Source organism: Penicillium hordei (genome assembly GCF_028827395.1).
Source record: "Penicillium hordei strain IBT 12815 chromosome Unknown utg000001l_segment0_segment0, whole genome shotgun sequence".
NCBI classification, from domain to species: Eukaryota; Fungi; Ascomycota; class Eurotiomycetes; order Eurotiales; family Aspergillaceae; genus Penicillium; species Penicillium hordei.
This window is the reverse complement of record NW_026623142.1, coordinates 1,365,533-1,381,130: the sequence shown is the minus strand read 5'-3', so window position 1 is coordinate 1,381,130 and position 15,598 is coordinate 1,365,533. Positions and strand designations below refer to the sequence as shown.

At 48.4% G+C, this 15,598-nt stretch overlaps 7 protein-coding genes across 7 annotated transcripts; 5 read left to right on the top strand and 2 right to left on the bottom strand.

Annotated features, from left to right (window-relative positions):
* Nucleotides 1–139: 139 nt before the first annotated feature.
* Nucleotides 140–2,826, bottom strand: N7537_000520 (C2H2-type zinc finger protein; the record flags this gene model as incomplete). Its single annotated transcript, XM_056891578.1, has 6 exons — nt 140–402; nt 466–881; nt 1,417–1,963; nt 2,021–2,260; nt 2,375–2,647; nt 2,703–2,826. 6 exons carry the CDS (start codon nt 2,824–2,826, stop codon nt 140–142), a joined length of 1,863 nt encoding a protein of 620 aa, XP_056756573.1.
* A 300-nt stretch (nt 2,827–3,126) lies between these two features.
* N7537_000519 (uncharacterized protein) lies at nt 3,127–3,531 on the top strand (the record flags this gene model as incomplete). The annotated part of the gene is made up of 2 exons (XM_056891577.1): nt 3,127–3,163; nt 3,203–3,531. 2 exons carry the CDS (start codon nt 3,127–3,129, stop codon nt 3,529–3,531), a joined length of 366 nt encoding a protein of 121 aa, XP_056756572.1.
* Nucleotides 3,532–4,046: 515 nt separating this feature from the next.
* Nucleotides 4,047–5,372, top strand: N7537_000518 (diacylglycerol/lipid kinase family protein; the record flags this gene model as incomplete). The annotated part of the gene is made up of 1 exon (XM_056891576.1): nt 4,047–5,372. The coding sequence occupies one exon, from the start codon at nt 4,047–4,049 to the stop codon at nt 5,370–5,372; it is 1,326 nt and encodes a 441-aa protein (XP_056756571.1).
* A 291-nt stretch (nt 5,373–5,663) lies between these two features.
* N7537_000517 (lipase ROG1 family protein) lies at nt 5,664–8,969 on the top strand (the record flags this gene model as incomplete). The annotated part of the gene is made up of 3 exons (XM_056891575.1): nt 5,664–5,851; nt 5,922–6,815; nt 6,878–8,969. 3 exons carry the CDS (start codon nt 5,664–5,666, stop codon nt 8,967–8,969), a joined length of 3,174 nt encoding a protein of 1,057 aa, XP_056756570.1.
* Nucleotides 8,970–9,106: 137 nt separating this feature from the next.
* On the bottom strand, nt 9,107–10,166 carry N7537_000516 (inositol monophosphatase family protein; the record flags this gene model as incomplete). The annotated part of the gene is made up of 3 exons (XM_056891574.1): nt 9,970–10,166; nt 9,841–9,922; nt 9,107–9,785 (listed from the first exon to the last, which is right to left on the bottom strand). The coding sequence occupies exons 1-3, from the start codon at nt 10,085–10,087 to the stop codon at nt 9,107–9,109; spliced, it is 879 nt and encodes a 292-aa protein (XP_056756569.1). The 5' UTR covers nt 10,088–10,166.
* A 330-nt stretch (nt 10,167–10,496) lies between these two features.
* N7537_000515 (protein HGH1) lies at nt 10,497–11,800 on the top strand (the record flags this gene model as incomplete). Its single annotated transcript, XM_056891573.1, has 5 exons — nt 10,497–10,517; nt 10,570–10,615; nt 10,665–10,768; nt 10,820–10,933; nt 10,991–11,800. The coding sequence occupies 5 exons, from the start codon at nt 10,497–10,499 to the stop codon at nt 11,798–11,800; spliced, it is 1,095 nt and encodes a 364-aa protein (XP_056756568.1).
* A 121-nt stretch (nt 11,801–11,921) lies between these two features.
* On the top strand, nt 11,922–15,390 carry N7537_000514 (Oligopeptide transporter OPT superfamily; the record flags this gene model as incomplete). Its single annotated transcript, XM_056891572.1, has 8 exons — nt 11,922–11,997; nt 12,099–12,827; nt 12,878–13,233; nt 13,279–13,638; nt 13,690–13,843; nt 13,892–14,396; nt 14,448–15,279; nt 15,328–15,390. 8 exons carry the CDS (start codon nt 11,922–11,924, stop codon nt 15,388–15,390), a joined length of 3,075 nt encoding a protein of 1,024 aa, XP_056756567.1.
* Between the last annotated feature and the right edge of the window lie 208 nt (nt 15,391–15,598).

Below are 15,598 nucleotides of genomic sequence, written 5' to 3'. Positions count from 1 at the left end.
GCCTGGTCTTTGATGGATGTGATACATATGCCACTACAATGACAATTGGACACTCCGATTGTCGTTATGATCTTCCAATATTTTGGGCTAGTCGCTAAATGTTCGTATGTAATCGCCCAGAAACTACATATGTGGATGTTTATGTAGGCATTGGACTTGTCTGTGCATGTGCATAGCGCTGCTCACAAGTATCGGCATATATATCAAGCCCGTCACCAATTACTCTTATTAGTGACCATTTTTCGTTTCCTCGTATGAGGCGAGCCCATAGTTTGACTACAGCAAACCCAAGGTAGGCACAGTCAGACGGCTGTGAAGGTCTTGACCAAAAGTCGTCATCTCCAGATGTTCGTCCTTCCTCGACAATATCGCTGATCCAGCTCACAAGGCGTGTCTCCTGCTCTGCATAGAATGGATTAGACAATGTTGCCGTTTGAATATGACTGAACGAAATGAGACACATACCATCAAGATGTCTTCTGGTCTGGCAGTCGGTGATACAGAATAACCACTTGCTGAGGAATACGGCAAATTCCAATGCACAGAGTGAGTGTTGGACATTCCACACAAACGCATGGCTTTGAGCGACGAAATTCACCCCGAGCTTGACCGGTATGCTGAGGGCATGTGTTGCATGTAATATTGCCGGAAGGAGATGAGGACCAGCAGGTAAGCGTGGAATCTGCAGTAGCTGGTTGGCAATCTGCTTTGGGTCTCGATATCGCAGTATTTTATATGATCCTAAATCGAGACCAAGTCGTACATATGCAACACCCAATAGCGCAGTTGATGTAAACGTAACAGGGCCATTAGGATTCCGGGGGTCCAGGCTCGATTCCGGGGCTCGTTGCCATAGAGAAGTCCATGCATGAAGAGCATTTCTTACGAAAGAAAAGAAGTTGTAAATTAGAAACAGTAGTTTTAGATGAAGGGTGGTTAACTAACCGCATAATCTCCTTTTATCCAGTTATTAAACTCTGATCCACGTCATTATAAGGTCCGAGGGCATGGCAGGTGATGATGATTTTTTGTATGACGGCATGCAAAAGAATGTAGTTTGCCAAGGGTGATGGTACTGGCTGTGAGTCTGAGGAATGCGATTCCTGGTGACTTTTCAATATGTGGCAGAGAGCATCCTGAAACAGCAATTGCTCTTGATGGCCCGATCTTCGAATCAAATTCCATTTCTCTTGATTCGGAGCGATCCACTCAAGACAGCTGCACGGCAGACGAAGGTTTATTTCTTCACTCAATATGACTGGTGGTGTGCCGAATGCTATAGAATGGAGATTCAAAAAAGCAAACGAGAAAAATTTCAGCCTTCTGTCTAACTCCCGTTGGATCCAAGAGCGCCAATCGGTACTATTGGCATGTAGAAACTGTTCGACTTCTTCCAGCCGAGATTCTCTGATGCACCTAGCCAAGGAGCTTTGGAGATTAAAAGCTTCTCGAGCTATGCTCTCCTCATTCTGCCAGGTTGCAAACGCAATGAGCAAGAAGGTACAACGTGCCTCACGCATAACTGCCCTCTGTTGCAGAACCTCGAAGTCAGAGTCGTGGGTTTCGTGTGTGGAATGAGTCGTATTCCCGCTAGTTTTAGTATACGACTTTCTCTCGGTTTCTACCATTTCTCGTTCACGTATCGTCTGTTGGAGCACATCCTTGGCAGCTCGAAAGAGCAGCACTGCTTTTCTATTCTCGTGTCGAAACTCGGCCCCAAGTGCACACATGGCCAAGAGGTTCTCTGGTTCGCATTCATCAATCTTGAATGTTGGGATGTGAACTACCGGTAGATGGGGGTAAAATCCATCGAAAAAACCGTTGACAAATCTTGAGAGCGAATGGCAGGATGGCAAAGAGATATCTGTTATACTGGTTTGGGATTTTGTCAGTGCCTCCAGAAGGCTTTCTCGATGCAGGTTTGTGACCGTTAAGATTGGTAATGTCAGCACTCCAAATTCCGCTGTATCTAATGGTTAGACTATATCTCTCACTGTACATATGCTGGAAATCACCTTACCGACGGCTTCTCTTTCAGTTGGAAGCTTGCTTAGTGTTTGGTCTGGGCCCGAGGGCTGTTCACGAGATGGATATGCGGTTGATGGGGTTGGGAGAGCATTCATGTTGAAGTCTCTAGCAAATATTTGCGTGATGCTTGGTTCAGACGGTAAGTGCCACTCGTTGTTCAGTCCTATGTTGTTACTGAACATTTCCAAGCTTTGGAGGACCAGTAGATCTTGGGCACTAGATAGAGGGTTTCCTGCATCGATTTAGCATGTGCATTGGACGATAACAATAAAAATGGTAGGGCAGCTAGTTATCTTTTGCATCCTTTTTCATGTCACACATCCTAGGGGCTTGGACTATAACATACCTTCTAGTTGGTAATCGGCAAGTGGCTCGTTCTGAATGACCGATCCAGTTGTTATATTCCCAAAGTTGAGAGGCTGCCAAGGGTATATCCCTGGATCTAAATGAATCTGGCTGCTTTGCGATTGAGCATCTTCACTGTCATTGCCAATTACGGGTGATGGTTGCTGCGTTGGTTGGTTGATTAGAGCGTGGGAGATGTTTTCATGCCGCTTCAGGAGATCACGCCGGCTGAAGGAAGAACCGCAGGTGCATTTGTATGGTTTTTCATTGGTATCTAGACATTATTAACGTAATGATCGGCAATCTATCTAATAGGAAGCTATGCTCACGGATTCGAAGATGCCTTTCCAGATGTTCATACCGCCGGAAGTGACGCTTACAATACCGGCATATTCGTGGTTTTCTTCTGTCCGTTGGAGAAGCTTCGGGTTCAGCCCTTGAGATTTCATCCATCTCGAATCTCCAATCCGCACTGTGAACGTAGGGGTGCTAGTATTTGAGAGGATCGGTGGATGAAAAGCGAAGTGTCTCCAATATTAATGGAGGTGATTATTAATTCTTTGCCTGGAAGTTGAGGTCATAATCGCAGCCAATACCGTGGAGACTGTGGAGAACCACCTCCAAACACCTCCACCGGTGCTCTGCCGTGACATTTTAAGAAAATATATATACATTTACGTCAACGTGAGCTCAATTCACCTAAGTTATCTCAATTCATCAACCTGACTGCCTGTCTTCCGCCTCACGATTACAATGTCTTCTCTGTCTTATATCAACGAAAAAGGCGCTTGTCAGAAGCACAGCGATCTATGTCATTATTCCTAAGCAGTTGTCTTGGGAAATATTGTCAAATGTTCCGGGCAAGGAGGTTGGGACCAGACCGGTGCTCTGGATGCTGACAATATTCCCGGTCAAGTCGATCTAGCATTTCAAAATGTGGACAGGGTGCTGCAAGCCGCGGGTCTTCGCGGCTGGGAAGACGTTTATTCAATCCGCAGCTACCACGTCAATATCGACTCCTCATTTGATCTTACCGTCAAGAAGCTTAAGGAGCGTATTCCGGGTCATCGACCTATTTGGACCGCTATCGCTGTGCCCCAACTAGCATTCTCGGCGATGAGAATTGAGATTGAAGTGGAGGCGATCAAACAAACTTAAGAAAACGACATAAAATGAAGTAGGTATTCCACTTACAGCCCCTTCCTTCTAACTATGATGGGATGTTTCCAAGGTTCTCCGCTAATGATTACCTAGGTATGTCATAGGCAAGGTCGTGCATCGAAGCAGCTTTATTGGGCGTCATCCTGAGGTGACCACATATAATTGATTCTCCATGATCTTCCGTACGCATTACATCCCAGGTCCTATATAAATAGGTAGCACCAGCACTGCTGATATAAGAATTCAACCCTCTATTTCAATGATCGAAAGTTTCGGTTATGTGTATAAATATGTTAAGCCAAAATATTGATAGCCAAGTAATTTCGATTTTTTGATAAAATGACAGTCATATAATAATAATAACAATCAAAGAATGAGATCTCTCCAAGAAAGCGTGTCGTCTTTTTACCCAAGTAGTACGACATGGATGGTTAAGAAGTCCGGGTAAGCCGTAAACCCCGCCTTGTCAACTGTTGATTTTTCTCTCACTACTCTACATACTCATAGCAGAGATGCCTGGCCCTTTGGCAGTCGATATAGTCGACAGCACCTTGAAATACACATCTCACACAGGCGCTGAGTATGTGATTGACTTTAACGACATTCTCTGTGTGTTGTCCAATCCACCCACGTACAGTGTGCTGTTCTTTCAGAAAACCGAACTGGATGGGCCGAAGTCCGATGACTTTTCTTTAAAAAAGATTGATATCGAGTCCCTGCCTGCAGAACTATCTCCGTTTGTGACCAAGGTTCCTAGCCATCTTCGGAATGAAGATGAACCACCTATCGTCCAGGTTGTAGTATCTACTGGATCAGGAACGGGGAAAGCCAAGACAGTCTTTGAAGATGTTGTGCGGCCCCTTTTTACATATGTTGGGCTAGAAAATTACGAGCTCTACGAGACGCAGTCGGCGCAAACGATCATCGAGCTCGCACGATCGAAATTCCTGGAGCGGGCTCATAATAGCGTTCCCCAGACCATCATCCTTCTTTCTGGCGACGGGGGTCTTATCGACATTCTCGAGGCTTTCTACAAATCCAAGAAGACGATCGGTGTATCTCCCAATATTGTGTTGATTCCTTGTGGGACAGGGAATGCCATGGCAAGTTCTATTGGATTACGATCTGGTCCGGTGTCGGGTCTTTCAACCCTCCTTCGAGGCAGTTCAGCTTCTATACCGATATTTGCTGCCAGATTTTCACCTGGCAGTCGGTTGGTCATCGATGAAGGTCGCCAGCGAGCCGATATTGACACCGATGTTCACCACACATTATACGGGGCCGTTGTTGCGAGCTGGGGGCTCCATGCTGCATTAGTTGCAGACAGCGATACATTCGAATATCGCAAATTCGGAGTGGATCGTTTCAAGATGGCCGCAAATGAGCTACTTAATCCCTCGGACGGCACTCCGCCTCACGAATTTAAAGGCAAAATCACATTAACCACCTCGAATGGCCCGAACGAGGCACGTTCCCAAGAAGCAGTGGAAGAGCTTGAGCACATGTATGCGCTTGCTACACTCGTTCCACGACTCGAGAAGGACTTCTTGATTTCCCCAGACTCAGTTCCCCTGGATGGACAAATGAGGTTCATCCGCTTCGGTCCCATGTCGGCGGAAGACGCGATGCAGTTGATGACTCTAGCCTATCAGGGCGGTCGGCATGTGATGGAAGATACGGTTACCTACGCCGACACTGAAGAAGTTCGAATCGACTTTCAAGAAGATGAGGAGAGGTGGCGACGCGTTTGTATTGATGGAAAGATCGTCGCTGTTGAAAAAGATGGTTGGGTGGAAATTCGGAAAGAACCTAGCCGTTTGCTGAACTTGATCAAGTAGACAGAGATTCACCAAGTTGCGATAGAAATATATATTAGATTAGAACTGAAGAGTCCATTGCATTGTGTATGGTTTATAAACAAGGGCCAGTTCATAGAGTTGTTGATCCGTAAAGGGAATGTAATCATGTGTTTCCCGCCATCTCCGGGATTGGACCCCATAAACCACCACACTCCACCCATCCCAGCATATGGGATGCGCCAGCAAATGATATTGTTGTTGTCTCGCTAGTCTCTCTTATCTAGCGCCTTGGAATTTGCTTGATTATAATGGAACTGCCCATTAGATTCGATGCTGATCACTGCGCGCACCTATTCGGCCTCCCAAACCCCAGACCAAGGTGCAGCACAGCCCTGCAATAAAAACTCGCGATTTCATACCTTCTCCGGCTGGCAAACAACTCCGGTGGATACAAAGGAAGCGACCGACATGTTGTTAATCCATCAAGTTGGCAGTGTTCGCGTTGGGGAAGTCGTCAGGTGAGTCTGGTCCGGATTGCCCCTCAAGTCCGAAGTCCTCCTGGATCGCTAATAGTAAATGGTCCAATAGATACACGATTACATATACTCCGGCGGACGATCCGATCCTTCCCATTCCTTCGAATCTCTACGTGAGGGTGAAGAACACATCTGCCATCCCATTGCGTGCCGCATACCTCCATGGTCCGTACACGTTATACGCTGCTTGCTATCCCTCGCAGTTTGACCCCAATACCAAATATGAGCGACAGGATCTGGAGGGTACACCGCAGTTTGAGCCCTACCTCAAGGCCGGAGGTGGTTGGGACGCCATCATCAAGGTGCCGACTAATCTCCAGGAAGCCCACGACTTTGGCTCTCCGGGTCAAGGCGGACCGGCAAGTGGACAGAGCGTTAGCTGGATCATTGAAATACAATCGCAGGTGATATTCTCAAGTAGCGCAGCAGTCCATTTTGAACTGCTGGTGGGCCGTGATGAAAAATCGCTGGCATATTTCTCGGGCGGTGCTTGGAGTAGCGGAAATAGCGCTCCGGGGCCTCCAGCAAAGTTGCAAGACCATTGGCTACCCGAAACTAGAGGTAGTCAGGTGCTTGCTTCGAAAGGCGTGTACACAAAATCAATCGCTCTTCATGTCGACGATACAACTAGTCTATGGAGCAATCCGCCATTCCCTTCGGCTTCGCCGGCTTCCGAAAGCGTTGACCAGAAGATTCAGGACTCGCAACCTCTGTGTGACAATCCAGCGCCGGAGGGCTCTGCTGAAGTTCCGATGAAAAGTGCCAAGAAGAAGAAGGTGCATCTCGTGTTACTGACACATGGGTTACACAGCAACCTCGGTGCAGACATGCTCTATATGAAGGAGAGCATCGACGCAGCCATGAGAAAGTCCAAGAAGAAGGACAATAAAGCAAGCGCTCTCCACGTCGGCCCTGTTGGACCGGATGATCGAGAAAACCCGTCAAGGTATGAAGCCCCCTTTGAGCGCTTGGGCATCCAAAATTCCTAATCCCTGGTTTTGTCAGCAGTAAATCCAGTCATGTTGAGGGGGATCAAAATAACCAGACTAGCGATGACCCTGACGATGACGACGAAGAGCAAGTCATTGTCAGAGGGTTCTCTGGCAATGCTGTTCGGACTGAGCGTGGGATTCAATATCTCGGCAAACGACTGGCCAAATACGTCCTGCTTCTCACATATCCCGACCAACCCTATTTCCCTCTGAAGGGCCCAAAGTCGAACCCATTTTCTCGACCTTTTAGTGCTCGTAAGGAGCGAGCTCAGCCACTTGCTCATTCGGCCGAATCAACCCCCCAAGAGAATGCCCAAGAATTTCAAAACGAAGATCATGCCTACCAGATTACAAGCATAAGTTTTGTTGGCCATTCCCTCGGCGGGCTGATTCAGACATATGCAATCGCATATATCCAAAAGCACTCGCCTCAGTTCTTTGAGCAAATCAAGCCTGTTAACTTCATTGCTCTCGCAACCCCCTTTCTCGGTCTCAGCAATGAGAATCCAATGTATGTTCGATTTGCATTGGATTTAGGTCTAGTTGGTCGTACTGGCCAGGATCTCGGGTTGAGTTGGACAGCACCGAAAGTTCGAAGTGGCTGGGGAGCCATTATTGCTGGAAGAGGAGAGTCTGCGAAAGACCCCGGCCATTCGGATCCTGGCGCCAAGCCGCTTCTACGGATTCTTCCTTGCGGTCCTGCCCACGAGGTTCTTAAGAAGTTCCAGCATCGCACAGTGTACTCGAATGTGGTGAATGATGGGATAGTTCCTTTGCGGACGTCCTCGCTTTTGTTCTTAGACTGGAAAGGTCTGGATCGAGTTGAAAAGGCGAGGAGGGAGAATGGAATTGTTGGAACTATGGCCGAATGGGGGTGGGCAGAATTGACAGGCGCCAACTCGAAATCCCCGCGATTAGGTCGCCCCGATGGAGAACATCCTTTGAGTCTCCCGACATTGGAGGAGACCGGTCATCAAATTGCGTATTCTACCACCCAGGTTTCCCCAAGACCCAAAAACGACAGTTTGGATGAAGATGCAACCTCCCCGAGACCGGCACAATTTCTAGCACCACCCAGTCACGTCTCCAGCCTGAAAATGCCAGAGGGCGTGGCGAAGGAAAATATCCCGGGGAGTGCGCCTCACAGTCCCCTGGACAGCTTTTTCTCGCTATTTCGCCTAAATCAGGGCAAGAACCCCCCTAATAGCAAAAATGCTAGAATTTATAAGCGTAGCCAGACTCTGAGCACGTTTGAGACTGGCGATGACGATGGCATAATGCCAATTACTCCTGGACATTCCTCACACGAGCACGAAGGAGTACACACGCCTCCAAAGACAACATTTTTCGAGTCTGCGGGCGACTTGTTGATGCCACCTTTACCGCCTGCGGATTTCATTTTAGACCCTGCCTCGCGACCCCGGACAATCTTCCACGACCGCATCTACCACCCGGAGGATATACCACCTCCTTTACCGACAAAGCGACGCACATTGGCATTTGGTTCGCTACAGGGCAAGCAATCGAAGGCGGCGCCCACTCAGCATCCACCTGCTAGCATCGCGGAAAATGAAAGTGGCCTCAAGGTCGAAGAAAAGATTGCGAGAGCCTATCACCGTGATCTGACTTGGCGTAAGGTTCTTGTTCGACTTGAGCCTGATGCCCACAATAACATTATTGTGCGGCGCATGTTCACTAATGCCTATGGCTGGCCTGTTGTGAAACACTTGGTTGACACACATTTCGGCCACACGCCTACTACCGAAACAGACGATTCTATGAAGCAAAATGTGGAGATGGCCAAGTCTCCAAATGTTGGACCGACGAGTTCGGGTGATGAGGTTGAAGGGCAGTCCGATTCTGTCGATCCAAATTCAGTGAGAGATACAGACGATTTGCCAAATGTATCCGATCTCCGTGTATCGGAATATCCATCTTCTGGCCCGAGTGACACGTTACCGACCGAAGATAAATCGCACATGAGCACCGATGATAGGAAACTTGTATCGAGGTCGGATTCGGCACGATGGACTGATCGTGAAGTTGTCGAGGATGACAGCGAGTCCGGCTTCGAAGTGGAAACTACCGCTGGTTTCCGTCACATATAATAGCGCCATTCTGGCTTTCATTGTACATACGGTTTCCTTAGACATATACCCTGTAATTATGTGAACGTTATATTTGAATTGAAGCTTCTTTTACTTTTTATCGTATTCAACTAGTCCGAGGATTAAGGGCCAGGTAATTAATACTTCAATTCACCTTGAACATGGCTCCAAAATTCCTCCACCATTTCCTTTTGTCCAGTTCCGCCTGGAGAACCTCGGACAGCAAGATACTTCCGCCCATCAAGACGAGCCTCCCAAACTCCCGGGTTGCCATCCGCCATAATACCCCCGGCTTCAGAGAGGATAACCCACCCCGCGCAGACATCCCAGGACCAGCATCCACCCTCCCAATACAAATCCAATGAGCCATCAGCCACAGCACATAGATTCAACGCGGCCGAGCCTAAACTCCGCATCGAGCGCACCATAGCCCCACCGTTTTCCTTAGACTGGCCCAGCTTCTCATATGTCCGAACCTTAGTCTCCCAATTGTTGCCGCGGCGATCCGCGCCCCATTCAATAGCAATGAGAGCATTAGCTAGTCCCGACAGGGGCTCGACATTGTCGCCCTTAAGCGGCAAGCGAGTTTCACGATTGAGGAAAGCGCCTTGGCCTCGAATAGCGGAATAGAGGTTTTTGGTGGATGGGTTATACACCACGCCTACTGCCGGTATGCGTCCAACGGCAAACCCGAGCGAAACACAGGCAAATGGGAAACCGTGCACGAAGTTTGTCGTTCCATCGATGGGGTCCACGACGAAGGTAGGGGCATCGGTCAATGGGCGTGCTGGGTCGTATGTTTCCTCGCCGTGGAATCTGAGAGAATAGGCATCAGCAGCATGCTAGCAGCTATGAATGAGAAAACACATACTCGTAGTGTGGGTATTTTTCCCTCAGTGAGCTCGAGATCATGTTTTCGACGGCACGGTCATATTCCGTGACGAGGTCGGCACCTACGGGGATCAGTTGGTGTCTTTTTGCTGTTTGTATGCATACGGACTATTCATTTTGGATCCTGTGCCGCTGGTTGCTGGGAGAGCATTGTTGATGATGTCCCCAGCCTTGAAGGCCAATGAGACTAGGAAGTCATGGATCTCGTTGAGGTTTGGGTTCTCCATGATATAATTGAGATGTTGAGATGGTAGACTTGAGTTTTACCTAGGTATAGCTGGTTTAAAGGTCAAAGATGGAGGAGACGATCTCCGGGAACGCTAGAGGCGGGGCAGTTCCGACCTCCTTCGAGGGAATATAGTAACGTCGACATGTATATTGTAGAAATATAGAATATTAGAGGTATAGCTATTATTGGACTAACCACTCCTATCCTCTTAAGATTGTCTATATCTATGTAGGTATATGTTTTGTATTACAAATCGTAGACAAGACCCCTCGATGGAGTATCTCCACGCTTCCAGTGACGTCGAAAACCCCCCCACTTCCGCGGGAAAAAAAAAATCTTTGAGATTCGACAATTTTGGAACACACATTCAGGTGCCCTCCTTTTTGGCTTATAGATTATAATCCAATATGCCGACCGAACTTGAAGAGGTACGTGTCTGCGACCTACGATATCGATTAGCTCACTCATATCTCTCTATAGCTGGTGGAATTCCTGCACCATGGCAACACCCAAATCAGACAAATCGGTATGGCAACTCCTCTCGCAGCGCGAATATATGATCTAACAGCTTATAGCTTGCGAAAACCTCGTCGGTTTCTCCACAGCCCAGCCTGACTTGTTCAAGCGCCATCAACTCCTACCCGTTCGCGATTTGAAGCTTCTGGTCCGCGATTACACCGTGCGTTATCTGCGATCATGGGGGTGATTTCCGACTAATATCTTTGTATAGCCCATCGCGAAGAATGCACTGACCATCCTGGTCAACTTGTCTGCTGACGAAGAGGTGTTGAAACTTCTCGCCGAGGATGAGAAGTTCATTGAGACCTTGCTTGCGAAATTGACAGTGAGTTGTCTCAGTCATGACTGTGGGTAGCAATGGGGCTAATGTGTTCGATCTCAGAATCCTAAGGAGCCCAATGCCGACGAAGTGGCCATGCTTTTGGCCAATCTCGTCAAATCCGACAAACTACACGAGCTGTTCTCACTTAAGCGCAAAGCCCCCGAATCCGTATCTACCTCCGAGAACGCAATCGATCAGCTGATGGACTGCTTCGTGAAGGGCGCCGAGGGTGATCTCAACAAGCATGCCAGTTATGATTACCTGTCATACGTTTTTGCCGACCTGTCCCAGACGGAGAAGGGCAGGGCCTATTTCACCCAACGCCAAGAGTACGATGACGTGGTCCCCATCACCAAGCTGACAGTCTTCACCGAGCACAAAAGCGATATCCGCAGGAAGGGTGTCGCATCCACAATCAAGAACGTGGCTTTTGAAATCGAATCGCATCCAATGCTCTTTGACGAGGATGGCGCCAACCTTCTGCCTTACCTGTTGCTCCCGCTTGCAGGTCCCGAGGAGCTGTCGGACGAGGATACGGCGGATATGCTGCCAGATCTCCAGCTATTGCCGCCTGATAAGCAGCGAGACAGCGACACCACCATCATTACGACCCATCTTGAAACCTTGCTGCTCCTGACCACAACCCGGGAGGGCCGTGATAAGATGCGAGCAGTCAAGGTTTACCCTTTGATCCGCGAAACCCATATGCATGTTGAAGATGAGAATGTGACGGAGGCATGCGACCGGTTAGTTCAGGTCCTGATGCGAGACGAGGAAGGTGAAGGTGAAGGTGAAGGTGAAGGGGAGCCCGAACAACCTCAAATCGAGGCGCCTCAAAACGAGGATGAAAAGGTGGTAGAACTGTTTTAAGCGATTAGATACCAAATCAATTGTACATATGGAAGAACATTATCCAACACTATATATTATTCAATGTTGTATATGATCGTAATATCGTACCTTGTACAGAGTATGTAACCTTCCGTTGGACATGGAAGATAAATCCGCCGATGTCGGTGGGGCAGTCCAGCTCTGGGGGTACGACTGGTCGTTTTTCACCACACTACGTCCTTAGTCCTCCACTAGCTCTGGGATTTTCTCTCTTCTGATTCCTCAATGCCCAGATCGATCTCGAGCTAATGTACGACCTAACCTGAAATACTTACAGTATTTCATCATCCCCCCACCATAACGTCGGCCAATATTCCACTGCGGACGCGGAAGCTGTCTTGCCCCTCGGCCCCGAGGCGCAAGTGGCTTCCCGCTGAATCGGATCGAACTGATTCCACTTTCGATGATTGTGCGAGCGACAATGGAAACTACCCCGAAATTGACAATCTACCACCCGACGTGAGCCCCGACACTGGGATTGTTCAGCGCTTTCGGGCCTTCATGTCGCGCGCCCCTCTTCGCTCATCGCCCGTCCTGGGTGCTCCCTCTTACGGATCATTGCAAAGCTCAAGCGACTCGGAAGAGAATATCTCAATTCCTCGTGGTCAAAATGTTCGTGGGGGTTCACAACGTGCGAGCTTCGAAAATGGCATTGGAAGTTCTTCCAGCGTGCAAGGGTCTACCCCGAGACGATCACATCCCTCTGCCAGGCGACGAAACAGCTTGTATGCAGAGAGAAACCGTCGGCCTTCATCCGCTGCGTCCGATGTGGGCATGGGTCCTGACTCGAAATACTCGTTTGCCACTGGATTAGCTGTACCGGGTAACCCGGTGATGCAGGAGACACCAGCGTCTTCGGCATATATGACAAGTGACGATGAAAACGTCCTTGACATTGATGATGATGATTCAAAATCCTCGAGTGAGGATCCTCCAGATAATTCGCCGTATGCCCAAGTACGAGCTTCGGTTCCGGCGACGGACGATATCTCTCTTTCTATTAACAGTAAGCTTTCCAAATGCTTTTTTTTCCTGTGTATATCTAATGGTTTCTAGCACCTCGGATGTGGATTCTCTCTTTGTTATTCTCTTTGACGGGTTCCGCTGCCAATCTTTTCTTTTCTTTGCGCTATCCCAGTGTTGCCATTACCCCAATCATCGCTCTTGTTCTGGTCCATCCACTGGGCAAGTTTTGGGATGTGCTTTTCAAACAAACAGGTGACCCTCTCGAGATTTTTGAGAACGGATCCCTTCATCACCGGGAATTACTCTCTGGCGAGGTTGATGCCCCCGCTGTACCATTGGCGTCCCGAGTCAGACTTTGGTTTGCTCAGGGCCGTTGGAACGAGAAGGAGCATGCTTGCGTCTACATTAGCAGCAACGTTTCCTTTGGATTTGCTTTCGCGACTGATGTTAGTACACCGACGAAGTATTTGTGACGAAGCTGACCAAGACAGGTTATTGTCGAGCAACATAAATTCTACAACCAGGATGTCCCAATTATATATCAACTGCTGCTCATCATATCCACTCAGGTTTTGGGATATGCATTCGCGGGTCTAACTCGACGATTCCTCGTGCGGCCATCGGCTATGATCTGGCCGGGAACGCTGATGTCCACTGCAATGTTTTCTACAATGCACAAGTCTGTCAACAAAAAGGCAAATGGGTGGAGTATCTCCCGATATAAATTTTTCGTGATTGTGTGGGGAGGAGCGTTCCTCTGGTATTTTGTTCCGGGATTGTTGATGCCTGCCTTAAGTTATTTTAATGTGATCACTTGGTTGGCACCCAAAAATGTGGTGGTTTCGAACTTGGTGAGACATTCGTTCTGGTCATTTTCCCCCTTCTTTGACTAACTCATCTAGTTTGGTGTTACTTCTGGTCTCGGGATGTTCCCTTTGACCTTTGATTGGGCTCAGATTGCCTATATTGGCTCCCCATTACTCACGCCTTGGTGGGCCGCAGCCAACATCGTGACGGGACTGGTGCTTGTCATCTGGATAGCCGCCCCGATACTTTGTAAGACATCCCTGTCTTATCTCATTTGACTCTGCTGACCACAGGAAGACTATAAAAATGTTCTTTTCTCTGCATATCTGCCCATCGTTTCAACAGCAGTATTCGACAATACTGGGCGACCATACAACGTGAGCCGCATTTTGACCACGGGCTTTTTGTTCGATGAAAAGGCCTATCAAGATTACTCCCCGGTTTATCTCCCAATTACCTATGTGCTGTCTTACGGTGTTCAGTTTGCTGCTTTGACATCCCTTGTGACTCACACCATTTGCTGGTACGGAAAGGACATCTGGCAACAGACTAGAAAGGCTTTTGAGGAAAGACGAGAAGTGCCAGACATGGAGACGTACCAACCCCTTCGTGGAAGCAATGCTACGATTCGACAGAGTTTTGAAATCCCAAGGACCAGCTCGCATGAACCGAGCCAGGGAATTCCATTGGGTGGGGAAGATGTTCATTGCCGCTTGATGAGGCGCTATAAGGACGCCCCTCTCACGTGGTACCTGATCGTGTTCATCTCTATGCTCGCCATTGCCATCTTCACAGTGGAATAGTATGTTTCCCGCTCTCTTTAACCTTTGATTGCAGCTGACCCTAGCACAAGTTATCCCACACACCTACCTTGGTATGGGCTACTCTTGGCTCTTGGTATTACCTCTTTGTTTTTCATCCCAGTGGGCATCATCATGGCCGTCACCAATCAACATAGCAGTCTATATCTGATCTGCCAACTCCTTTGCGGTATTGTATTCCCGGGAAGGCCTGTAGCGAACATGATTTTCGTGACCTACTCATATATCAGCTCTGCACAAGGCATCAAATTTTCCTCGGACCTCAAACTTGGCCATTACATGAAGATCCCGCCACGAATTTTATTTGGCGTCCAGGTGATGGCGACTTTGATCTCAAGTCTGACACAAATTGGTGTGCTGAACTGGATGTTCACTTTTGTCCCGGGACTTTGCACCCCGGAGGCCATCAATGGTTTCAATTGCCCCATTGCTCGAGTCCATTTCAACGGCAGCATTCTCTGGGGAGTCGTTGGCCCCCAGCGCTTCTTTGGCCCAGGAGGGCTATATCGTCCGCTTGTCTGGGCCTTTTTGATGGGAGCCGTCGCTCCTCTCGGAGCATGGCTTCTGGGCAGACACAGCAAGAAGAGCTTCTGGCGTATGGTCAACTTCCCTATCTTGTTTGGCAGTCTAAGCTGGATACCACCTGCAACCGGGCTTAACTTTTCCATCTGGGCCCTTGTATGTTTCGTGTTCAACTACGTGATTCGCCGAAGGAGGACCGCATGGTGGGAGAAATATGCAATGACCTTGTCGGCCGCATTGGATTCTGGTTTGGCATTTGCAGTAGTCGTTGTCTTTTTCGCGTTCATTTACCCAGGTTGGGTCGATGGTTTCAAATGGTGGGGGACGGAGATCTATAAACAAGTAAGTTCTTGATCTTCTAGTTGTTTGATATCTGCTAACTGCCCCAAGGGTTGTGACTGGATGGCTTGTCCATACAAACCACTGGAACCGGGTCAGCGATTCGGTCAGTAGATTTTGCATCAATTGACAATTTTTGAAAATTCATTGAAATGGTATAAAATCTACCAATAAATACGCTACATTTGGTACCTATCCAAATAGAAATGCAAGAATAGTCAGCCGCCCCTTGGCAGCCTCTGTTCTTGACGACTTGGGATTTGGATTATCTGAAAATGTAGTGGGCTTGGTAGAACATTAGAGGCGTTACGGTTTCGATGAA